General features: G+C 41.6%; 1 protein-coding gene across 1 annotated transcript in view; it reads right to left on the bottom strand.

Moving 5' to 3' along the window:
* Positions 1-1,345: 1,345 nt before the first annotated feature.
* Positions 1,346-27,244, bottom strand: part of LOC132416543 (zinc finger protein 211-like) — a 29,209-nt gene continuing 3,310 nt past the window's right edge. The window contains exons 2-5 of the mRNA XM_059999936.1: positions 13,968-14,058; positions 7,960-8,284; positions 5,519-5,645; positions 1,346-4,248 (exon numbers count right to left, since the gene is read on the bottom strand). Coding sequence (XP_059855919.1) covers positions 2,951-4,248; positions 5,519-5,645; positions 7,960-7,992 — 1,458 coding nt within the window. The 5' untranslated portion in view covers positions 7,993-8,284; positions 13,968-14,058 and the 3' untranslated portion in view covers positions 1,346-2,950. The remainder of the gene's footprint in view (positions 4,249-5,518; positions 5,646-7,959; positions 8,285-13,967; positions 14,059-27,244) is intronic.

Here is a 27,244-nt window from a genome sequence, read left to right as displayed (position 1 = left end):
GGAGTTGAAGTTAAACTTTGTCATCAATTTATTATGTATCCTGCCAAAGATATTGTGATTTGCTTAGGGATATTTCTCTTAACAAATGTTTATTAAAATTCCAAGTTTCCCAAGTGAAGTGGATTTATACCTATTACAGGGTGAAGAGTGTTTTAAAGAAAACATTCTAGGGTGATTAAAAATACTGTTAATGTGACAATAATAGAAATATTCCATAAGAAGTTTCCTATGTTTTTATGTCGGATTCTATTCCACTTTACCACTACAGTTAAAGTCTTGCAAAAGTCAGCGTTCAAATATTTCCCTTGGTGCACTTACTTACTGTGCTTTACAAAAAATTACATACAGGTTGTGATTTTTTTCTGCTTATAGTTGTGGAGTGCTCTCTGAGGAGGGGGTACTTTTTAGTACCACGTGAAGTGACAGGTTTTTTCACTCCTTTCAAGTCACTTTGAGGCTAGTATGTTCTCGTTCCCAGCCTAGTGGCTGTAGTGACTCAGCTGGGAATGCCCAAGGCTCACCTGAAAAAGATACTTATACCTACACCAGGGCCAACCAACACTGTGGCTGGGCCACCCCTTGCAGTTATCTTAGTTTTTTTTTTTTTTTAAATCGTAGTTTTTTGAAGTGCTTCCTACCTATGATCATCATAAGAGAACTGCAAGAGGTGGTAGGAAGCACTTCGAAACTATCAAGCTTGAGGAACATCATTCACAGAGCCTGGAGCGGCACCCTGGGGGCATGCCACAGTGAGGTTGTGGGTGCAGGGAGCATGGATCTGAAGCTCTGCCTTTGTTAGGGTCCAAGGAAGGATGGGGGTGTTCCACGGGTTCACCCTTTCTTCGCAAATTTACACCAGAAGGGTTGGGCATTAGGGTGTAGGAAGGACAGTTCCTCACACTCTTGCACATACAGTACCTGAAAAATTTCCTGGCTGTGTGGAGCTCTGGTAGTAAAAAAAAAATGCCACAGATGTGCACCATCAAGACACTTCAACTTGCCCACCCTAATCTCTTCAAATTGGTGGGGTGGTCAGCATGTTAAATAGTTTGAGAGACCCAACAAACCACGTATAGAATGTTGCAAACATGTTGCAAACTCTAGTGGAATGATTGGGGAACTTCAGAGATGTAATAGCTACCTACCTAGAGGTTAAGAGATTTATGAAACACAAAAGCTTTAAAGTGGGATGTCTGTGCACTGATATTGGAGTTATGAAAGGTTTATATCTTAGAAATGGACTCTGAAGAGGTTTATGTGTTACATAATTCAGTAATATAGTGTGGCGAGATGCAACAAGTTACCCCTAACATGAACAAAAACAAAGAGGCTTCATCGCCTGTGCCTTTCCATTGTGTATATACATAAGGCTTTATTTGTAACAGCCGAAAATTGGAAACAAGCCAAAATGGCCATTAACAGAAAAGTGGGTAAACAAATTGTGGTTCATCTAGACAGGATATAGTACTCAGCTATAAAAAGAATGAAGTATTTACATAAGCAAACATTTATGAATCAGAAAATAATTATGCAGCATGGAGGGAAAACACAATTTTTAAAAAGTAAATTCTATGAAACAAACGAATTTACTGTGAAAAAGTAAATCAGTAGTTGTGAGGGCAGAAAGAGATTTTAAAAGGGTATTCTCTGGTAGCCGAGGGGTTAGGATTCTGGGCTTTCACTGCCACGACCCAGGCTTGATCCCACAAGCTGTGTGGTGTGGCCAAAAATACAAGGGAAGTAACTATGAATTACAGATATGATAACCATCAGCATTTTTAATGGTTTCATGGTTTTTACACTATGTCAAAACTAACCACACTGTACAATTTAAATCAATTATATGTCAATAAACCTTTGTAAGAATTTGTTTAAATAGAAATCTAATTCCCCATTTTTTTTCATAACCAGATGTTTAGAAAGCTTGGGAGGCAGCCCTCCAACAGGGCAGAAAGTATTCATAAAGATCATTTCTGAGTTGGCAGGAACAGCTGCTAGGTCACAAAAACTGTATCTCTGGGCTTCAAGATCTCCCTTCTGTCTATTTTCATTTTCTTCTCCATGCAGCAGTATCCTTAGAGTGAGCAGCCTGGAGGCTAAACAAATATACAAAGCTTTATATGCTCTGACAATGACCGCAGCTACAGGAAGAACACAGCTATGGCATGTACACCTCATCCAACACAATGTAGCCACAGTCACTGAATATTTGTGGAGGCATGTTTAGAAAAGGCACACCTCTCTCATCGCCACAGCCTCCTCCAGTGCATATGAATCACATCCACTGTGTGTGAATTTAGGTTCCAGCCTCACCCCTGTCTTACAACCAACACCAGAAAACCCAACTCTAGACATGAAGGCACGTGATTCCTTTGCAGTACCCGGGGAACAGCTTCCCCACAGTAGTGCTCAGCATTATGTGATATCCTTGGGAAAAGGGAACTGATTTATACTTCTCACAGAGGCACTAGAGGTGCTTCCTCCCTTGAAAATTACTCCTCCTTACTGTTCTGTAGAGAATGGGACAGAGACATCTGCCTTCCCTGATCATTGCAAGGGACATACATACTATTGGAACCTGGAAACTACTAAGTGGTAGAGGTGAGGCTTCTGCCACAGAAACTGGAAGGAACATAATTCAGGCAACAGAGCCAGCAGTAGAATATGCAAAGAGGATCCTAATAGCTTCCCACAAACCTAGAACTCCTGGGGAACCTTCCCACTCTGGATGCTCAGCTGTATAAGGTTCAATGTCAAGCAGATGGTTCCCTCACAAAAACACTCTAGTTCTAGTACACTGAAAACCCATGTTCCCTGTAGGTCTCAGAGACCTTTAGATGAAGGTTTTCCCAACTTTGCTGCACAAATAAATTTTATCCAGGCTGTGAACTTGTTTAATTACAGACCATTGGCTGTAACTGATTTTCTCCCAGTCACTGCATTCATGAGGTTATCTGGTGTGAAGTTTTCTGTGTTGAATGATGTGGGAGCTTTGACTAAAGGACTTCCCACATTCCCCACACTCATAAGGCTTTTCTCCTGTGTGTACTCTCCGGTGCTGAATGAGGTTGGACTTTTGGCTAAAGGATTTCTCACACTCGTCACACTTATATGGTCTGGCTCCAGTGTGAATTCTCTGGTGTTGATTAAGAGTGGAGCTGTGGCTAAAGGATTTCCCACATTCCCCACACTCATAAGGCCTTTCTCCAGTGTGAATTCGCAGGTGCTGCACAAGTTTGCATTTGTAGCTGAAGGATTTTCCACATTCACTGCATTTATAAGGCCTCGCTCCACTGTGAATCTTCTGGTGCTGAATGAGGTTGGAGCTTTGGCTAAAGGAATTCCCACACTCACCACACTTATAAGGCCTTGCTCCAGTGTGAACTCTCTGGTGTTTAATGAGAGTGGAGCTGTAGCTAAAGGACTTCCCACATTCACCACACTCATAAGGCCTCACTTTAGTGTGAATTTGTAGGTGCTGCACAAGTCTTAATTTGTAGCTGAAAGCTTTCCCACATTCATTGCACTTATAAGGCCTTGCTGCAGTGTGACTTCTGTGGTGTTGAATGAGTCTGTAGCTTTGGCTAAAGGATTTCCCACATTCACTGCACTCATAAGACCTTGCTCCTGTGTCAGGTCTCTGGCAATTAATAAGAATGGAGCTTTGGTTAAAGGGTTTCTCACAGTCATAGTAACTTTCTCTAGTGTGAAGTTGCTCATCCTGAAAAAGTGTGTATTCATAGCTGAACAATTTCTCATACTCACTATACTTGTAATGACTTTTTCCACTATGAAAGGACTCCCCACACCTGAAGCTGCTGTGTGGCTTTGCCCCTTTGAGAGTGGCCTGATGCTGAAGAAGATTCAACATAGCCAGGAAGTCCCTCCCGACTTCTTCGCAGGTGAAGGTCTTCCCTGAAACATGGAACCTGTAGCTCGTCACAAATGAGGCCCTATCTATGTCCCTTTTGAATGGCTTCTCATCATTGTGCTTCTGGTGCTGGTGACTGTTTGGACTGAACCAAAATTGTTTTCCACATGCCTCACAGGTGTATGATTTCTGCCCAGGATGCAATCCTTGGTACTCAGGCAGATACAAAATGTCTCTCCCGGCCATGACACACTTCTCACAGGGATGAGTCTTCTGAATGGATGGATCTGGAGTTGGAGTCTTGCCCAGTGACATTTGTTCTACAGAAACACTCTGCACAGAAAATGCTTCCTCATCCTCCATTCCATACCAACAACCTGAAAGCACAGAAATGCTGGTGAAATGCGTGTTGTCTTTGGTGGTGGTGGGGCAGCCCCAACACAAATGTGTCAGACACACCAAAGAATGAGGCCATTGGATTGTTTTCAGTATGAGGTTGATGAAAGAGCTGCTTTGCAGTACTGGGACTCTGAAAGCCCTAAGAAGTAGGGAACCCTTGCAAGATGGAGGCTGTCAGGGTGGCATGCAGCACAGGAAGAAATATCTCCAATTCACTTCTCTGCCAACACCCTTCAGGAGGGCCTTGGCTGCTGCTATTTGAGTGCTGTGTTCAAGTATCCAGGCGCAGGAAGATATGGTTGCAACTGACTACGTGGTATTCAGTCTATTTAATGATATGTGCATGCCTTGCAATACATTATGTGGGACCTAATCTTGGGGAACATTGTAGGGGAAACAGTAGAGAAAAGGTGACACATGAAAGTAGAAAGGTGGGGACAGCCAGGGACCCAGAGAAGAATCAGAAGTTATAGAAGTGTCCACAGTAAGGCAGGAAAGGTAGAAATGAGGTGTGGTCACTGGCATCACCATCAACACACTGGTGGACACAGGACAGGTTCCATATGATCTGAATACAGTCTTGATGTCATGCCCTCCATCAGCTGCCATTCACCAAAGAGAGACCTGCTCTGAGCCCATCTCGCCATGGCTGGAGTCATGTCCATCCCAGCACTCTTCTTTCTGAACCCCAGTTGAACAACTGCCTGGGACCTGAGTCCTAAGGCAATGACAGGACAGGTGATGGACTAGCATTGGCCCAGAGCAATTCTGCATATTATAAGAATAGCCAATGGGAATTCCCTCGCAGTCCAGGGGTTAGGATTCTGCACTTTCACTGCCAAGGGTCCAGGTTCAATCCCTGGTTGGGGAACTAAGATCCCACAAGCCATGCGGCATGGCCAAAAAATAAAAGCCCATCGTCCCCAAATGTAGTCAACATATTATCAAATGGCAACTGCTGGTACAGACAGGAAGAATGTCAACAGAAAGGAGACAGAAAAACCTGGGCAGGAGCCATGGATCTGGACAGTTACCCAGCCAGGGAGAGGGCAAGTAAGGTGTGATCCATCAGGCTCACTGGGGCAGCACACCAGTGGCTGCAGGTTCAAGAAGAGGGCAGTCGCTCAGCCCAGCCCTGTCGACCACAGCACCCAGCCAGGGAACTGGGAAAGGAGACAGAACCTACTGTTCAATTGTGAGAAGATCAGAGTCTAGCTCAAGGTACTGGGATGGGTGTGAGGGCCTTACCCAGTGAGGTCACAAGTGCAAAGTTCTCCAGCATGACATCGTGGTACAGGCATCTCTGAGCCTCATCAAGGAGCCCCCACTCCTCCCAGGAGAAGTACACTACCACGTCTTCAAAGGTCACACTACCCTGCCATGATGGGGAGAGATGAAATCACAAAAAGCCTCTCTCCCAAGGACCCACAACCCATCATTAACACATCTACCCCATGCTTACCCTCCTCCCAAGCTCTCCAACTCGGAGGCAATACCAGGTCCTGGTGCCACTAATGTCACTCTCTCCTCATGGTCCTGCCTGCAGGGCCCCACCAGCCCCCAGCCAGGCCATATCTCTGGGATACCCCAGAGCATACCTCCCAGGTACAACTAAATGTAGACTCACCCTGCACTCTTAAGTCCCTAATACCAAAGATGTAGAATCATCAGCTCATGCTCCCTCTCTGTGTGCACATCTTTCTTAGCATCTCTTGCATCTGTGCACGCCATAAATGCATCCCCACAGCCACAGGGATTCCATTTGTCTCCCTGTTACTCATCATACAGCATTGAGAGTGCCCTGCTACTACAGACCGCTGCAGGACCCCACCTCCTGCTAAGGCTACCACAACAAAGTACCACATAGTGGCTAGCTTAAACAACAAAAATTCATTTTCTGACAGTTCAAGTGTTGGCAGGGTTGGTTGCGTTTACAGCCTCAATCCTTGGCTTATTGATGGCTGTCATTTCCCTGTGACTTCACTTGGTCTTTCTTCTGTGTCTGAGCCCAAATTTCCTGTTATTACAAGGACACTGGACATGTTGGATGAGGGTTCATATTAATAAAAATCTCTATCTCCAAACACAGTCACATGCTGGGTTACTGGGGATTAAAACTTCAACATAAGACTTTAGGGGGTCATAATTCCGCCCGTAACATGAGGCCGAGTAACTCACAGGTGTCCTATTCATCCCTAAGCTCATCAACCAGCCTTGGAGGATCCACAAAAGGTCACCACAAAATTCTGGTGAGTCAAGAATGGTGAATAAGCAGCAGCCCAATCCTCAGGGTCATCCTGCCTCAGTTACTCCTAGGCCTCTGCATTCACCTCATGTCCACTCTTCCCTTGGAAACTGTGGCTGCTAGATTATCCTCTCCTCCCTCAATGGCTACCTCTCTTAAAACCTTTTACCTATGTCTGAGAGACCACTTCCTCCAACCTGGTGCCCAAGAAAGACACCCAGAATTGACATCTACTCTCTTCTTCCTGATTTGTTAATAATATTACCACCAGGACAAGAATTCCCCTTCCTAAACGTGACAGAAAGCCCCACCCAATCCACCAAGCAGTCACCACCCATGTGTGTCTAATGCTGAACTCTGTCTCAAATTTCTAGACCTTTCTTTTCTGCAGCTAGATGGAACAGGTTAAGGCATGTGTAAGTTCACCTCCATTTATGACCCAAACTCCCCCACTGCTCCTACCACCTCCAAAATCAACACCCACTTCTCAGGGAGACATTCCAGGCCTGAGTCCTGCCTCCCTAACTCTGTTCTTATCAGAAGGAGACTTACATTTCCCTGAATATTCCCAGCTTGGCCTCACCTTCAAGCATCTGGCACATACTGGTGCCTATGCCCTTGACGACTTTACTAATTTCTGGAATTGGGAACACCTCCATATAACCTCCAGCCTCTGTTGACGTTTCTCCAGGGTCCCAGACTAAGAGCTGGGAGAATGGCAGGTGAAGGGTCCCATGATACCACAACCCCAGATACCACATGCATAGGGTCATGATCAGTGAGACCCTGGGACACCCTCACCTCTTACTTGTGTAGATTCTAAAAGCACTTCAACTGTTATGGGAACCACTGGGCAGAGGTCAGTGGAGGCAGGCAACCATGCTGGAGCTCAGTGGGCTCTGGTCTCCATTATAGCTCTGCTCACCACTGGAGCAAAGAGACCTCAGGCTGTCTAAACTCTAGGGTTCAGTCCTCAGTGCTGACTCTTAGCGGCTATGTGACTTGCACAAGGACTCAGTCTCCCTGTGCTTCACTGTCATCAAACCTCTCCAGTCTGTTCTTCCTTTAAAAATCCTCTTGGAAAACTTCGTCTTCTTTGTTGAAATTCCCCATGGTTCCCAGGGCCTTCAGAATGAAGAAACAACCCCCTGAGCCTGCCAATCCAGGGGCCACTCCATCTCAATGCTCTGTTCCCTAAAGAAATAGGTTTCCCGAATCCTCCGACCTCCAAACCTATACACCTGCTGATTCCTCCACCTGTGACCCTCTCCCATGCACCATCACACTGTCTGTCAGAAACAGGGCCCCAGGTCCCCACCCATGGCTGCCTCACCAACCTGGACACTGGGGCCTGGGCTGCGGGCACAGGAGCAAGCGCCCCACACTCGGGGCTTTAGTGTCTGGTGGAGTGAGGGTGGTGAGGGCCTGGAGGACGAGCGTTTACCTGAGGCGTGTCCCTCAGCACAGCCGCCGCCATCGGAGTCTGTGGGTGGAGCAACCCAGTGCTTCAGATCCGACTCTGTACAGCAAGGACAATTCCTCTTCGTCGTGTCTCCTCTTTAATTTGGTCACCTCGGACCAGACGCAGAGCTGTGGAACCTCTGAGTAGGAAACAGACTGTCACTAGGAGAATGCCGGAAATCCCGCCTTGATACGATGGCACACATGGAAATGCCCCAGTCCTGGACCTTCATTGGCTCCACGCTGACGTGAATTTGATGGCTCAGGGTCCTCTGGTCAATGTAGTTCTCACAGCAGTGAATAAAACACTGAATTAAAGAGTAAATAAAACACTGAATTAAAGCATTCAATAAAACTCCTCTGTATATTTTATCTACTTAATGAGTTTAAATAGATGAAGATATAAAATCTTTAAGGATATTTTGAGGTATTTACTTTTTTGGCCATGGCTTGCAGCTTGTGGGATCTTAGTTTCCCAACCAGGGCTGGAACCCCCGCCTTTGGCATTGAAAGCACAGTGTCCTAACCATTGGACCACCAGGGAACTCCCTTGAGGTATTCACTCTTGAATTGAGCTGCCAAAGATCACACCCACTTTCTGTGAGAATGATTTAGTGACAGTGACTTGCTAATCTACATGTATATAAATCATTTGGTATGAAAGATGCTAAGAAGTTCTAACTAAAAATACCATGTAAATTGACAAGGGACAAGCACTCCCTACAAGTGCATGTGCATGCACAAACAATTGTGTGACTTCATAAGCACTAAAAACATTTCCAAAATATGTGAATTCTTGAAAAAATACAATAACTGCACCAAGGAAAACTTTTGGGATCTTGATTTAGAAAACATTACAAAGCTCATAATTTTCTTGGGGAAACAACAGGTTTTATATTCCACGTAATAGAGCCCTATTCAAAGGACCATCTAGGTAAGTCACTAAGTGCTTACACAGAGCCTCTGAAGACTGAATACATTAGATAAACCCCACAGAGAAAACATTCAGATCCTCAGTTGATGAGATGATAAGACTCTCCCTGCAAAGAAGCAACTCTTACTATGAGAAAGAGTGTTTCTGCTGAATTTATCAGATACAAAGGCAGGGAACCAAAATATGCCACATTGGCATAGGGATTATCTTGAGCTGGAGGCAGATAAGAATCAACACATGCAGAAAGACATCTTCCAAGAACATCCTTTGGAGGAATGAGGAGTCAGACCTGAGCTCCCCAAGACCTGACTCTACTCAACAGCCTACAAACTCTAGTGCTGGATACCTCAGGCCAAACAACCAGCAAGACAGGAACACAGCCCCACTCATCAAAAAAAAAAGAAAGAAAGAAATGACAAAAAAATATATGTCACAGACGAACGAGCAAGGTAAAAACCTACAAGACCAAATAAATGAAGATGAAATAGGCAACTTACGTGAAAAAGAATTCAGAATAATGATAGTAAAGATGATCCAAAATCACGAATTGAGAAAATAGAAGAAATGTTTAACAAGGACCTAGAAGAACTAAAGAGCAAACGGGATTCCCTGGTGGCACAGCTGTTGAGAATGTGCCTGCCAATGCAGGTGACAGGGATTCGATCCCTGGTCCAGGAAGATCCCACATGCCGCGGAGCAACTAAGCCCACAGGCCACAACTACTGAAGTCTGTGCGCCTAGAGCCCAAGCACCACAACAAAGAGTAGCCCCTGTTTGCTGCAACTAGAGAAAAGCCTGAACACAACAACAAAGACCCAATGTAGCCAAAAAAATAAATTAAGTAATTTTTTTAAAATAAAGAAACTGTCTTGCAATGCAGGGGATGCTGGTTCGATCCCTGGTTGGGGAACTAGGATCCCACATGCTGTGGGGTAACTAAACCCGCACGCTGCAACTACTGAGCCACACACTCAAGCCAGCGTGTCACAACTAGAGAGAAGGATGTGTGCCAAAAATAAATAAATAATTTTTAAAAAGAAATGAAAAGGAGAAATTACAATTGACACCGCAAAAATACAAAGGATCATAAGAGACTACTACAAGCAACTCTATGCCAATAAAATGGACAACCTGGAAGAAATGGACAAATTCTTGGAAACATACAGCTTTCCAAGACTGAACCACGAAGAATTAGAAAATATAAACAGACTAATCACAAGTAATGAAATTGAAACTGTAATTAAAAATCTTCCAACAAACAAAAGTCCAGGACCAGGTGGCTGCACAGGTGAATTCCAACAAACATTTAGAGAAGAGTTAACACCTATCCTTTTCAAACTCTTCCCCAAGCTCATTCTACGAGGCCACCATCACCCTGATACCAAAACCAGACAAAGGTATCACAAAAAAAGAAAATTACAGACCAATATCACTGATGAACAGTGATGCAAAAATCGTCAACAAAATACTAGTAAACAGAACCCAACAACACATTAAAAGGATCATACACCATGATCAAGTGGGATTTATCCCAGAGATGCAAGGATTCTTCAATATACACAAATCAATGTGATACACCATATTAACAAATTAAAGAATAAAAACCATATGATCTTCTCAATAGATGCAAAAAAAGCTTTTGACAAAATTCAAAACTCATTTATGATAAAAACTCTCCAGAAAGTGGGCATAGAGGTAACCTACCTCAACATAATAACAATCATATATGACAAACCCACAGCAAACATCATTCTCAATGGTGAAAAACTGAAAGCATTTCCTCTAAGATCAGGAAAAAGACAAGGATGTCCACTCTTGCCACTATTATTCAACATAGTTTTGGAAGTTCTAGCCACAGAAATCAGAGAAGAAAAAGAAATAAAAGGAATACAAATTGGAAAAGCAGAAGTAAAACTGTCACTGTTTGCAGATGACATGATACTGTACATAGAAAATCCTAAAGATGCCACCAGAAAACTACTAGAGCTAATCAATGAATTTGGTAAAGTAGCAGGATGCAAAATTAATGCACAGAAATAGAAATTTTGGAAACACTCCCATTTACCATTGCAACGAAAAGAATAAAAGACCTAGGAATAAACCTACCTAAGGAGGTAAAAGACCTGTACTCAGAAAACTATAAGGCACTGATGAAAGAAATCAAAGATGACACAAACAGATGGGGAGATATACCATGTTCTTGGATTGGAAGAATCAATATTGTAAAAATGACTATACTAGCCAAAACAATCTACAGATTCAACACAACGCCTATCAAATTACCAATGGCATTTTTCACAGAATTAGAACAAAAAATTAATCAGACTCCCTGACCTCAGGCTACACTACAGGGCTACTACGGTAATCAAGACAGTATGGTACTGGCACAAAAACAGAAATATAGATCAATGGAACAGGATAGAAAGCTCAGAGATATACCTACACACCTATGGTCACCTAATCTATGACAAAGGAGGCCAGAATATACAATGGAGCAAAGATGGCTTCTTCAATAAGAGTTGCTGGGAAAACTGGACAGCTACATGTAAAATAATGAAATTAGAACACTCCCCAACACCATACACAAAAATAAACTCAAAATAGATTAAAGACCTAAATTTTTGACCCACCTCCTACAGTATTGAGAATAAAAACAAAAATAAATGGGACCTAATAAAACTTAAAACCTTTTGCACAGCAAAGGAAACCATAAACAAGACAAAAAGACAACCCTCAGAATGGGAGAAAATATTTTCAAATGAAGCAACTGACAAAGGATTAATCTTCCAAATATACAAACAACTCAAGCAGCTCAATATCAAAAAAAACCCAATCAAAAAATTGGTGGAAGACCTAAATAGACATTTCTCCAAAGAAGACATACAGATGACCAACAAATACATGAAAAGATGCTCAACATCACTAATTATTAGAGAAATGCAAGTCAAAACTACGATGAGGTATCACCTCATAGTGGTCAGAATGGCCATCATCAAAAAATCTACAAACAATAAATGCTAGAGAGGGTGTGGAGAAAAGAGAACCCTCCTACACTATATGGAGAAGAGTATGGAGGTCCCTTAAAATACTAAAACTACAGGCTTCCCTGGTGGCACAGTGGTTGAGAATCTGCCTGCCAATGCAGGGGACAGGGGTTCATGCCCCAGTCCAGGAAGATCCCACGTGCCGCGGAGCGGCTGGGCCCGTGAGCCATGGCCGCTGAGCCTGCACATCTGGAGCCTGTGCTCCACAGCAGAAGAGGCCACAACAGTGAGAGGTCCGCATACCACACACACAAAAAAACAACAACTAAAACTACAACTACCATATGACCCAGCAATCCCACTACTGGGCATATACCCTGAGAAAACCATAATTCAAAAAGAGTCATGTACCCCAATGTTCATTGCAGCACTATTTACAATAGCCAGGACATGTAAACAATCTAAGTGTCCACTGACACTTTATCCATGAATGGATAAAGAAGATGTGGCGCACACACACACACACACACACACACACACACACACACACACACACACATAATGGAATATTACTCAGCCATAACAAGGAATGAAAGTGGGTCATTTGTACAGATGTGGATGGACCTAGAGTCTGTCATACAGAGTGAAATCAGAAAGAGAAAAACAAATATTGTATATCAATGCATGTATGTGCAATCTAAAAAAATGGTACAGATGAACATAATTCTAGGGCACAAATAGAGACGCAGACATAGACAATGGGTGTGTGAACACAGAAGGGGAAGGGGACGGTGGGATGAACTGGGAGAGATTAGGTTTGACATGAATACACTACCATGTGTAAAACAGATAGCTGTGGGAACCAGCGGTATAGCACAGGGTATAGCACAGGGAGCTCAGCTTGGTGCTCTGTGATGACCTATATGGGCGGGACCTAGGAGGGAGGGAGGGAGGGGATATATGTATACATAGAGCTGACTCACTTGTACAGCAGAAACACAACATTGTAAACTAATTATACTCCAATTAAAAAAAAAAAGATAAAGGAGCAGATTCAGAGCCCTTCCCTTAATAATCAAAGAACTGGGGTTATTAAAAAAAAAAAAAATTCAAGTCAGCATGGGATTTCTACCATCAAACTCCCAAAACCTGAAAAAGCCATACGTTACTTTAGAGTAACATCTTTGAATAACTATTTACACAATAGTTTCGTTAGGGAACTGGTGACCAAAACCACCTGCCTTGGCCAGGCCTGCTTGCCTGAGCTGTCTCACAACAGGAGGTTTTGATAAGGAACAAGGTGCGGCAGCAGAAAGCTAACCCGAAAACTAACGGGGAGGGGCCAAAAGAGGGAGGAGTCGACCAACCTCCCAGAGCCCTTCTCACTGGATCCATCTTGGCTGAGAGATGTGTGAGCCACCAGGAAGGACCCTAAGTCAGACTATGGGCCAAGCGAGATGACTGGCCAGAGACAATCTGGAAGCTAACCCCGTCACCATAAAACCTGAGACTGTGAGCCACATGGCAGAGCAGTTCTTCCTGGGCTCCCTCACCCTGCCGCTCTCTGCCCGGGCGTCACTTCCCAATAAAGTCTCTTGCTTTGTCAGCACATGTGTCTCCTCGGACAATTCACTTCCTAGTGTAAGACAAGAGCCCACTCTTCGGCCTTGGAAGGGTTCCCCTTTCCTCGACAGTTTCTTTTGTGTCCTACAACTACTATGAGTTATTTCAATTATTATTCAATAGTGGATGCAAAATTCCCAACAGAATAACTGACATAGTTTATAAGACTATAAACATAAAAAGAAAAATTTATTAAATACACGATTGAATGTCCTGGAGGGAACTTAGAGCTCAGAGGCCGTATTTGGAAAAAAGGTGTTTGCCTTACCCACCACACAAACAGAACTTAGAGACAGGGTTTTCACTGCTAACCAGCACAAAGGGACAAAATGTTGAGAAACAAAGACGCAAGTGAAGAAACGTTTTCATCAGCCAAGTTTGGGTTTACAACTAGGGCCATCTAAAAGGACAAAATAGATGTGAATAAGTAAAAAAGCCAAACATGCTCACCAGGATCAGGATGGTGCATGTGGTTCTGGCTTCATAGGAAGGTCCAGAAGAAGGTCTATTGCTGAGAATGTATTGGACTTACTGCTTGTATCTGTAAAGAACAAAGACAATAGAGTCATTAGCCCAGACCGCAAGGCTCAAACACATTACATCAATATCACAGATACAGACGATATCTCCTCTCAATCTATCTGAAATATCCCAGGAAGATATGCATATGTTTCCCCCCGCCCCCATACTTCTGTTTCTGCTCCTCGCTACTCTCACAGGAATGTTAATATATACCAGGAGTTTCAGGATACAGTCGAGGAAATAGGAGAAGCCAAAGTACTCAGTGGATGGAGCTAAGAATTTGATCCCCAAAGAGGTGCTGGGACAAAGGTTAATGGCCTAGAAACTACTCAGGAAGCAAGTCATGCTGGGGGAAAGCTCCATCCCCTTTCTGTGTAAACAGAAGACATGTTGACTTCCAGCATCATTCAATCCAAAACATGCCATTGGTAGATGATCCCTTTAGAGAAAGAACCAACTTGCTAGCAAAGACCAACTGACCCACAGAGGTCTCAACCCATGCCCCAATTTGAGTTACAAAGCTATAAAGAGTGAGGAATTTCCAAGGATCCCAACCCAGTCTGAATGAAGATAATATGCAAAGTAATGTTAGTAGAAACTACTCCATCAATTTAGAAAGTATGTTAGAGACTGATTTTATTTGAATCTACCAGAAAATTGATTTGCTCACATAGCAAATTGTTTTAATTTAACAACAAGAGCAAGTCTTTTGTAATAACAAAGCTATTTAGTATCGATTGTTTTATAATAAAAAAGATTAATCAACGTAGTATCTATCAATGGGAGACTGAATAAATCATGCTGCATCCTCATAATCAGGGAAGCCCCAGAGTTCTTTTAAATTGGACAATGCCCCTGGTCACACAGAAGCCAATGAGTTCAACACCAAATGCCTTAAAGTGGTCTACTTGCCCCCAAACACATGCCTCTAATTCAGCCTCTAGAACCTGTAAGCCTCATTACATACAGTACTCTATGGAAAGATTATCAATGCTATGGAAGAGAATTCTGATAAAGAAATCATCATGGAAGTTGGGAAGGTTTACACCATTGAAGATGCTATTGTTGCTATAGAAAGAGCTGTGAAAGCCATAAAGCTTGAAACAATAAATTCATACTGGAGAAAACTGTGTCCAGATGACTTCACAGGATTTAAAACAAAGCCAATTGGGCTTCCCTGGTCGCGCAGTGGTTAAGAATCTGCCTGCCAATGCAGGGGACACAGGTTCGAGCCCTGGTCCAGGAAGATCCCACATGCCGCAAAGCAACTAAGTCCGTGCGCCACAACTACTGAGCCCACGTGCTGCAACGGAAGCCCATGTGTCTAGAGCCCGTGCTCTGCAACGAGAAGCCACCACAATGAGAAGCCTGCGCACCGCAACGAAGAGTAACCCCCACTCGCTGCAACTACAGAAAGCTCGCATGCAGCAATGAAGACCCAACACAGCCAAAAATAAAATAAATAAGTTAAAATAAATAAATAAATAAAACAAAGCCAATCAAGGAAACCAGGAAAGAGATTGTGGATCTGACCAAAAAAAGGGTGTGAAGGTGAAGGGTTTCAAGATGTGGATCTTGGAGAAATTCAAGAGCTAACTGAACACCACACCAGAGGAATTCACGAAGACGACCTGATGGAGACGAGTGCTTCTGAACCAGTGCCAGACGACGAGGAAGATGATGTAGAAGCATCAGGGCCTGAAAATAAATTGACATCAGACAATCTAGCAGAAGGGTTCTGACTATTCAAGACTGCTTTTGACTTCTTTTACAACATGGACCCTTGTATGATACGGGCACTGAAACTAAGGCAGACAGTGGAAGAAGGATTGGTACCATACAGAAACATTTTTAAAGAAATGAAAAAGTAAAGAAGTTGGACAGAAATTATGTATTTCTGTGAAGTTCGACCAAGCATGCCTGCCTCTCCAGCCTCCCCTTCCACCTCCTCCACCTCTATCACCTCTGCCACCCTGAGACGGCAAGACCGATCCCTACTCTTCCTCCCCCTCCTCAGCCTACTCAACATGAAGACACCAAGGATGAAGACCTTTATGATGATCCACTTCCACTTAGTGAACAGTAAATAATCATCATGACTTACAGTTAATAAACTTATCTGTTGTGTATGTGTGTGTGTCTTTGTGTGAAAATCTAATAACTGTATGGTAAGAACTGTATGAGAATTTTTGCATCATCATCATCATTGCCTAAGTATTCATCATGTAGAACACTGTGTTCAAGACTTGTATTGAGATATCCCCTAGCGGTCCAAGGGTTAGGACTCCACGCTTCCACTGCAGGGGGCATGGGTTCGATCCCTGGTCAGGGAACTAAGATCCCACATGGTGCGTGGGGCAGCCAAAAAAAAAAAAAAAAAGACTTGTATTGAAGTGGATAGCCCATCCTTACATAGGAATAAGGTGAGTGATATTTAATATAAAATTAATAATGTGTTAGTTTTTTACTGTTTTATAACTTTGCTTTCAAAGAATTATATTATTATATAGTATCTCTCTCCTTTTCTCTTAATTGGAGAAACTGCATATCAACCTGTCATCACAGGTAACTCGTATGAATAGAACTGTAATACTGTATGCCATAAAAATGTTATGATCATTCATTCATTAGTGTATAGGCTAGGCTATCATGAAGCAATCATACTGCTGCTTTATTATTAACACATGAATTATTATACCTATAAATATGAATTTCTTTTTCACATTATCTTATTTTTTAATTAAGGTAGAGCTGATTTACAATAAGCTTCAGGTGTACAACATAGTGATTCACCCTTTTTAAAGGTTATACTCCATTTACAGTTATAAAATATTGCCTATATTCCTTATGTACAATATATCCTTGTAGCCTATTTTATACGTAGTAGTTTGTACGTCTAAATCCCCTACTTCTATCTTGCCCCTCCCCTTCGCTCTCCTCGCTAGTAACCACTAGTTTGTACTCTATATCTGTGAGTCTTTTTAACATATTTTTAGTGATTTAATTTTTGGCTGCATCAAGTCCTAGTTGTGGCTTGAGACCTCAGCAGTTGCGGCACGTGGGCTAAAGTGCTCAGTAGTTGCAATGAGCGGGCTTAGTTGCCCCGTGGCATGTGGGATCTTAGTTCCCCAACCAGGGATCAAACTTGAGTCCCCTGCATTGGAAGGCAGGTTCTTAACCACTGAACCACCAGAGAAGTCCCTGTTTCTTTTTTGTTATCTTCACCAGTTTGTCTTCTTTTTTAGATTCCACATATAAGTGATATCATACAGTATTTACCTTTCTGTTTGAATTATTTCACTAAGCATAATACACTCCAAGTCCATTCATGTTGTTGCATATGCAAAACTCCATTCTTTTTAGGGCTGAGTAATATTCTATTCTATTAAATATATACACATAATATATATAATACATATATCAAAGATATATACATTTATATATCCCACATCTTCTTTATCTACTCATTTTTGATGGACGCTTAGGTTGCTTCTATACCTTGGCTACTGTAAATAATGCTGCTATGAACACTGGGGTACATGTATCTTTTCAAATTAGTGGGTTTTTTTTTTAAACACATCAACCTGAAACACTTTATTAATTAATTAATTTATTTTTGCTGTGTTGGGTCTTCGTTTCTGTGCGAGGGCTTTCTCTAGTTGTGGCAAGCGGGAGCCACTCTTCATCGCGGTGCACGGGCCTCTCACTATCGCGGCCTCTCTTTTTGCGGAGCAGGCTCCAGATGCGCAGGCTCAGTACTTGTGGCTCACGGGCCTAGTCGCTCCGCGGCATGCGGGATCCTCCCAGACCAGGGCTAGAACCCGTGTCCCCTGCATTAGCAGGCAGGCTCTCAACCACTAGCGCCACCAGGGAAGCCCAGTGGGGTTTTGTTTGTTTGTTTGAATAAATAGCCAGGGGTGGCATTGCTGGATCATATGGTAGTTCTAGTTTTAGTTATTTTGAGGAACCTCCATATTCTTTTCCACAGTGGCTGCACCAATTTACACTCCCGCTAACAGCATAGGAGGGTTCTCTTTTCTCCACATCCTTGTTATTTGTGGGGTTTTTTTTGTTTGTTTGTTTTGTTTTTGGCTGCATTGGGTTTTCTTGCTGCACATGAGCTTTCTCTAATTGCAGCGAGCTGGGGCTACTCTTCGTTGAGGTGTGCGGGCTTCTCATTGGTGGCTTCTCTTTGTTGTGTAGCACAGGCTCTAGGCGCTCGGGCTTCAGTAGTTGTGGTACATGGGCTCCATAGTTGTGGCTCACAGGCTCTAGAGTGCAGGCTCAGTAGTTGTGGTGCACGGCTTAGCTGCTCTGCAGCATGTGGGATCTTCCCAGACCAGGGCTGGAAGCTGTGTCCCCTGCACTGGCAGGCAGATTCTTAACCACTGCGCCACCAGGGAAATCCTGTGGTCTTTTTGGTGATAGCCATTCTGACAGGTGTGAAGGGATATCTCATTGTGGTTTTGATTTGCATTTCTCTGATTATTAACAATGTTGAGCATCTTTTCACATGCCTGTTGGCCATCCATAAATACAGTACAATGCTGTAAATATATTTTCTTTTCCTTATGATTTTCTCAACAGCATTTTCTTTTCTCTACCCTTAAGTATAAAATACATATAACATAGACAATATGTGTTGGTCAAGAGTAGGCTATTAGTAATTACGTTTTGGGGGAATCAAAAGTTACACTCAAATTTTTGACTGTGTAGGGGGTTGACACCCCTAACCCCCAAAGTTTGAGGGTCAACTGCATCTACAATGGATTAAAGAATAAATTTGTAAAAATCCTTTACATTTACTACTACTAAAAAAAAAAAACCCTTCAGTTTGGAGAATGGCAAAGGATCAAATCATCACACTGAGAAAGGAGAGATAAAAAGAATCCAGTTTTTTTTTTGTTTTTTTTTGTGGTACGTGGGCCTCTCACTGTTGTGGCCTCTCCCATTGCGGAGCACAGGCTCCGGACGCGCAGGCCCAGCGACCATGGCTCATGGGCCTAGCCGCTCCGCGACATGTGGGATCTTCCCGGACCAGGGCATGAACCCGTGTCCCCTGCATTGGCAGGCGGACTCTCAACCACTGCGCCACCAGGGAAGCCCGAATCCAGATATTTTTGCATTTTTTTTTTCTATCTGCACTTCTCCTCCAATACCTTTCTTGTCTGTAAAAAACATGTTCCACCTAATACAGGAAAAGGGAGGGTAGAACCATGACCTACATTGATGGTACAGGCAATAATTATCAATGGCTGCTAAAGCTCTTAGATTACAGAGTGACTCAGGTGCAGTTGACACACTGACTACATTGATCATAATCCTACAAAAGAGAAAAATGAATAATTCTGAATCTGATCTCATCTCTAAAATAACTACCTTTTTGCAGGAAATATTAAGCATGAGAGGTCACATTAAAAGACATCATGAGAATACAGTAAGCCAAATCAGAGTATCAGAAAATTCTACATGGATTATGATCTCTTTCAAACAAAAATAATTAATGTATAAAAGGGAGTTATTGGGCTTCCCTGGTAGTGCAGTGGTTAAGAATCCGCCTGCCAATTCAGGGGACGTGGGTTCGAGCCCTGGTCTGGGAAGGTCCCACATGCCGTGGAGCAACTAAGCCCGTGTGCCACAACTACTGAGCCTGCGATCTAGAGCCCACGAACCACAACTACTGAGCCCATGTGTCACAACTACTGAAGCCCACGCACCTAGAGCCTGTGCTCTGCAACAAGAGAAGCCACCTTAATGAGAGGCCTGCACAGAGCAGCAAAGAATATCCCCTGCTTGCGTCAACTAAAAAGAAAGCCTGCACACAGCAACGAAGACCCAACGCAGCCAAAAATAAATAAATAAATAATTTTAAAAAGGGAGTTATCCATAGAAGATTATAAAATCAAGAGATAGAAAATATAATAAGAAATGATTTCATGTTTCTTTAAACGAACCTGTCAAAATATAAACATTCAGGAATATTTGAATACTGTTTGGTACTGGATAATATGGAAGAATTATTGTTTATAGTTACATATGATAAAATACTACAATTAAGTTAAAAAAAGTCCTTGTCTATTAGATACATGTACTTAAGGGTTTTTTTTTTCTTTTTTGGGGGGCCACACCACATGTTTTACAGGATCTTAGCTCCCTGACCAGGGATTGAACCCACACCCTCCGCAGAGAAAGTGTGGGGTCCTAACCATTGGACTGCCAGGGAATTCCCTTACTTAAGTATTTAGGGATGTAGTGATACGACTTCTGGAGTTTGTCTTAGCATAAACAGTTGCTGGAGGGAGATGGAGCAGGATTATAGACGAAATGATTTCAGCTGTGAGTCAGTCCATTTGTAGCTGTTTGATTAGTTCTTGTGGGTTTTTTTCCTATTACCCTCCTCACTTTTCTAGAATTTTTTAATATTCTGTACTATAATTTAAAAATTTTTTATATTAATAATTAGTCATGTTGAGTCTGTTTTCCATTTGCTCTGTTATCCGTTTATTCTGGAGTATAACATATCTCAAAACCTCTCATGTTCAGATAATATCACATTGGATTATAATAATATTATTCTTTCTCATCATTTTTCCTTAGCAAAATTAAAAATACTGAATCCCTTCAACCTCAGGAGAGGCTGACCTTAGTCAGCCATGCTGGCAGAGGTGTAAAGTAGGGAAGAGAAGACCCAACTCTGTGGGTTATTTCACAGTTCTCACCAAGTTTTCACTTCTATTACCACCAGGTCATCAAACTCAGACTGTTATTGAACCCTCCTACACTGTTGGTGGGAATGTATTGAGTTGGCCAAAAAGTTCTTTAGGGTTTTTCTGTAAAACCGGAATGAAATTTTTGGCCAACCCAATAGAATGGTACAGCCACTATGGAGAACAGTATGGAGGTTCCTTAAAAAACTAAAAATAGAGTTATCATATGATCCAGCAATTCCACTCCTGGGCATATATTTGAAGCAAAGCATGGTTTGAAAGGATACATGCACCCCAATGTTCATTGCAGCACTGTTTACAACAGCCAAGACATGGAAGCAACCTAAATGCCCATTGATAGAAGAATGGATAAAGAAGATGTGGTACATATATACAATAGAATACTACTCAGCCATTAAAAAGAATGAAACAATGCCATTTCAGAACGCAGATGGACCTGGAGATTACCATACTAAGTGAAGTTAGTCAGAGAGAGAAAGACAAATATCATAGGATATCACTCATATGCAGAATCTAATAAAAAAAAAAGATACAAATGAACTTACTTACAAAATAGAAAACAGACTCACCTATTAAGAAAACTAACTTATGGTTACTAAAGGGGAAAGATGGCCAGGGTGGTGGTGGTGGTGGTGATAAACTGGGTGTTTGGGATTGACATATACACACTACTATATTTAAAATAGATAACCAACACGGATCTACTATATAGCACAGAGAACTCTGCTCAATATTCTGTAACAACCTAAATGGGAAAAGAATTTGAAAAAGAATAGATACATATATATGTATAACTGAATCACTTTGCTGTATACCTGAAACTAACACAACATTGTTAATCAACTATATTCTAATATAAAATAATTTTTTAAAAAAATTCAGACATCAAAAATAACAACTTTTAATAGAGTTTCAATTAAAACACCTTGCAGGCAAATATATATCTATTATTAGGAGAAGCTTACGGACTTCCAATATACCAAAACTGTCTCAATATCTGATAACATTCATGGATAAATATGCAGTATGGCACCTCATGTACAACTTTTGTTCCTTCCAAAATTACAGGTTTTCAAAAAGTATTATCATGGTTAAATATTAGAAGCATGTGCAAATTGTTCTGAAATAAGACATAATGCTGGGTACCACCAAATATGACATGCCTGAAAAGATCAGGTGAAAATGACAGGTGAGGTCTGAGTAGTGAGAGAAGGAATCTGTGCAAAAGGTCTGGCTCTGTTTAAGGCCAATCTGAGGAGTTTTTCCACTAAATATTATTCAGTTTTCATTTTGGAAAACCTTGCAAAATTATAGCCTGGAAGGGAGAGGAAAAGAAAAAACCACTTAAGTAAAAACTGCCAGAGTCTTAGAAATGAATATGAAGAGGGGGTCAAACCCATATTCGCTGTCTCAATAAATATGTGTTAAGCACCTAAATTATGTCACATTATTCTCAGTAGGTGAGCTATGTCAGGAAATTAGACTCATAATTAGAGAACCAAGATAGCTAAGAAAGGTGGACATTTGATAATAATTAAAATAAACAGGGACTTCCATGGTGGTGCAGTGGGTAAGACTCCATGTTCCCAATGCAGGGGGCTTGGGTTTGATCCCTGGTCGGGGAACTAGATCCTGCCTGCACGTGCAACTAAGAGTCTGCATGCCACAACTAAGAAGTCTGCATGCCTCAACAAAGATCCTGTATGCTGCAACTAAGACCCAGCACAGCCAAACTAAATTAAATAAAATATATTTTTTAAAAAGTACTTTAAAAAAATAAAATATACAATATGTAATAAGATAAAGGTACCTTAGGAGAAAAAAGGAGCCCAATTAGTGGAAGAGATGCAATATTAAATGTTAGTAAGGGAAGATCTCATTGACAGTTGGATATTTCAGACAACACTTGAAGAGGTGAAGGAATAATCCATGTGAATATTTTGGGCATATGATCCAAGCAAAAGAAACAGCCAGGGTCATGTCATGTCCCAGGAAAACTCAGGTGCCCATGTACATGAAACCAGTTGAGTGAGGCAGAAAGTTTAAGAGATGAGGTCAGTGGGAAATCCCTGGTTGTTCAGTGGGTAGGACTCCACACTTCCACTTCAGGGGGCCTGGGTTCAATCCCTGGTCAGAGAACTGAGATCCCACAAGCAGTGCGGTGCAGCCAAAACAACAAGAACAACAAAAACAAATAAACAAACAAAACAGAGAGAGAGGTCAGAAAGGAACATGAAGCTCCAAAGGGTCCTGGTAAGGATTTTGAATTTTCTATTAGGAAAATGGTAGTCATTACAGAATTTTGACCAAAAGACTGACATTTTCTATCTCATTCGCTGAAAGGCCATGTTGTCTGGTAAGCTGAGAAAAGACTGCAGAAGAATAAGGGTGGGAGCATAGAGACTACTATTGAAGAAATCCAGGTAAGAAAAGATGTTAGCTCTGACCAGGCTGCTAGCAGAAGTGGTTATGGAAAGTAGTCAAACTCTGGATAAATTTTGAGAGCAGAGCCAATAGGATTTCTTATGACTGCATGTGGAGTGTCAGAAAAAGAATGCATCAAGGATAATATCTAGATTTTTGGCCTGCCTCAGCAAATGGAAGAACGGAATTGGCACCAACTGAGATAGGGAAAGCTATGACCAGGAAGGATTGGAAAAAAGCTCAGGATAAATTTTTTTTTAACATGTTGAGTTCGTGATGTCTACTAGAATTCCAAGAAAAGGTCTATTATACAGATAACTGTGGAGTTTCAAAGTAAAGTATGTTATGGACATGTACACTTGCAAGTTTGGGGCTTATAGTGCTATTTACAGTCATGACACTGTATGAAATCACAATAGAATGTGAGTGAAGATTGAGAATTTAGACATGACTGAGCTCTTGAGCAGTCCCATATTACAGGGATGGGAGAAAAAGAGGACCCAACAAATTCAAATTAAGAATAAAAATGTCAATTGTGGCAAAAGCTTCTGAGAGGACATTTAAACAAAATCTTAGAAGTTACCATTGGACGTAGGAGTTTGTTAATGACGATGCAGCTGTGAGGCTAATAAACCAGACCTGAGTGAGTACAGTTACATAGCTGAGGTAATCGGAAGAGAGAAAAAAAATGCTCTTTAAAAGTTCAGTTGTAAAAGGTGAAAGAGACAGTAGAACAGGAAATGTACTGGATCACTAAGAGAGAAAAAAAGGTTTTTATTTTTTTAAATTATTCATTCATTCATTCATTTGGTTGTGCTGGGTCTTAGTTGCAGCAGCCAGGCTCCCCAGTTGTGACATGTGAACTCTTAGTTGCGGCATGCATGTGGGTGAATTATTTCACTTCCATTATTAAGAATTAATTGCTCAATGTTAATTCTGAAATTTTATTTTGAGGTTTAATTTTCTGCTTTTACTCAACTTTTTTTTAAAAGTTAGAATCTGAGCATTGCATTAGCTGAGCAAATCTATGGGATCTAGCTCCCTGGCCAGGGATTGAACCTGGGCCCCTGCACTGGGAGCAGAGTCTTAACCACTGTGCCACCAGTGAAGTCCCAGAAAAAACTATTTTTTAAAAGGTATAAGTGTTTATAATGTTAGTTTAAAAAGAGACTGAGAGAGAGAGCAGTAATAAACAGGTCACCAGTCATGAGATTTGATAAAGAACAAGTCCACAGAAAAGTTAAGACATGGGGGCATGGTCCCTAGCTGGCATTAGAGTTAAATGATTTGTTTTAGGTTAGGAGGCAGAAAGTGTTTTCAAATGGTGATTTCTTTTTTCTTTCTGAGGGGGGCAGGGGCAGAATATCAAGATAGAGGGGAGTAATACTGGGGAACTTAATGAACTAACAATTAAGATGTACTGGTCTTGCCAAAAGTTTAATAAACATGTTGAGCCAAGAACTGCAATCTGGAGAGGAAAATAACAGGAGATGGGAAAATGCTGCTGGTCCAGGGGACAACATATGTGCACAGGAGTTCAAGTGAAATCTGTGAGCAGGGTTTGGGAAGTTTTAAATGACAGATCTATAATGACTGAGCTCTTTCCCTGAAAGTACTGAAATATTTATAATTATTAAGACAGTTCAGGGGAAGATGTCCTAGATTTTCCAAATGTTCTCCAACTAAGTGAAGGTGGTAAGGCTAAAAAGGAAATCTCCATATGGAGTCTTTTTAGTCAATGGGAACACTGAAATCTTAGAACAGTGATGGTCGAACCCAGGACCTGACATCTCTAAAGAGCAGAGAATGTGTCTGAGACCTGAGATGGTGATTCTGAAAGTCTTCTCTCTTTAAGCCAGCATATGCTCCAGGCAGTAAGTGAAACTGTGCCAACAGTCACTGGGGTAGGATGCAATTCTACTCCCCTAATTGGTGGTTGTGGTATAAGGAGAGTTTCAGTTAGAAATATAAATAGGAATTATGACATCTGCTGCAAACAGCTTATGATATACCATGGAGATGATACTGCATCCATCTAAAATTGAAGTGTGGTTGTGTATAAAGAAAAAAGAAAGATCTCCCAAAGCCCTAGCATTATGGATGTCAAATCAAAATATTGTAAATTTGAGAAGACTACTTCTGTTTCACGAAACGTATTCTCCTTAAAATTGTTTAAAAACCCACTCCTGGACATATATCTGGAGAAAACCATATTTCGAGAAGATACATGCAGGGGAGTTCCCTGGCGGCCTAGTTGTTAGGATTCCTGCTGTGGCAAGGGTTCAATTCCTGGTGGGGGAAGTGAGATCACGAAAGCCAAGGAAGGCAGGAAGAAAGGAAGGAAGGGAGGGAGGGAGGGAGGGAGGAAGGAAGAAAAGATACATGTATGCATGCACCCCAATGTCCACTGCAGCACTGTTTACAATAGCCAAGATATGGAAGCAACCTAAATGTCCACAACAGAGGAATGGATACAGAAAATGTGGTAAATATATAATGGAATATTACTCAGCCATAAAAAAAGAACAAAATAATGCCATTTACAGCAACATGGATGGACCCAGAGATTATCATACTAAGTGAAGTCAGACAGAGAAAGACAAATATCATATGATATCACTGAAATGTGGAATCTAAAAAGATGATACAAATGAACTTATTTACAAAACAGAAACAGACTTTGAAAACAAACTTACGGTTACCAAAGGGGAAAGGTGGGGGCGGGGGGAGAGGGATAAATTAGGAGTTTGGGATTAACATATACACACTACTATATTTAAAATAAATAACCAACAAGGACCTATTATATAGCACAGGGAACTCTACTCAATATTCTATAATAATCTATATGGGAAAAGAATCTGAAAAAGAATGGATACATGTGTATGTATAACTCAGCCACTTTGCTGTACACCTGAAATTAACACAACATTGTTAATCAACTATACCCCAATATAAAATAAAAATTAAAGAGACTTCCCTGGTGGCACAGTGGTTAAGACTACATGCTCCCAATGCAGGGGGTCTGGGTTCGATCCCTGGTCAGGGAACTAGGTCCCACATGCATGCTGCAACTAAGAGTTTGCATGCCACAACTAAGGAGCTCACATGCTGCAGCTAAGAAGCCCATGGCTGCAACTAAGGAGCCCCTGAGTTGCAACTAGGGAGCCTGCCTGCCACAACTAAGGAGCCCACATACCGCAATTAAGGAGCTGGTGAGCCACAACTAAGGAGGCTGCCTGCCATGACTAAGACCCAGCACAACCAAATAAATATTAAAAATAAAATGAAAATAAAAAAATTTTAAATTGTTTTAAAAAAGAGAAAACTGGTCCAAAATGGAGTCACTTGAACTGAACTTCACTCACCAAACCAAGACTTAACACCTAACTTACAGTTTCAGCCTCCCCTAGAAACCGAATCTTAAATCAGTCAATCTGGAATTAACCTGGTCAGCACTAGTGAGGTAATCTGCCTGATAGACCCCTGCCTGCTGTCGCCTAAAGAAAGGTAACCTTACCACAAACAATAAGCTCTTTTATAGTATAACTTTCTCATAGCTCTTCAGAGTTCCTTTCTATTCGTTAGATGGGATGCTGCCCAATTCATGAATTACTGAATTAAGCCAATAAGATCTTTAAAATTTACTTGGCTGAATTCTGTTTTTTAACAAAACCAAATGGGACTACTTTGATGTTACCTAAGCAAACACCAGAGAGATTTATAATTTCAGATCTCTTTGCCTGAATTTCTTTGTTCTCAAATAGCCACATGGCTTGCTGCACAATCCTTTCAAGTTACCGGCCTAATGTCTTCATTACAGTCCTTTCATGACAACCCTATTTAAAATAATAATAATAATAATAACTCTCTGACCTTTGTCTTAATTTTCTGTAGTACATACTGCAAAATGTACTCTTTCTAATGTACAATTCAGCATCTTTTGAGAGCATATATAATCATAAATACATCACTAAAATATACAGAACTTGGGAATTCCCTGGTGGTCCAATGGTTAGGACTCAGCTCTTTCATGGTTGTGGCCCAGGTTCA

This window comes from Delphinus delphis, chromosome 20 (genome assembly GCF_949987515.2).
Source record: "Delphinus delphis chromosome 20, mDelDel1.2, whole genome shotgun sequence".
Taxonomy (NCBI): domain Eukaryota; kingdom Metazoa; phylum Chordata; class Mammalia; order Artiodactyla; family Delphinidae; genus Delphinus; species Delphinus delphis.
This window is presented reverse-complemented; position numbering and strand designations above follow the sequence as displayed.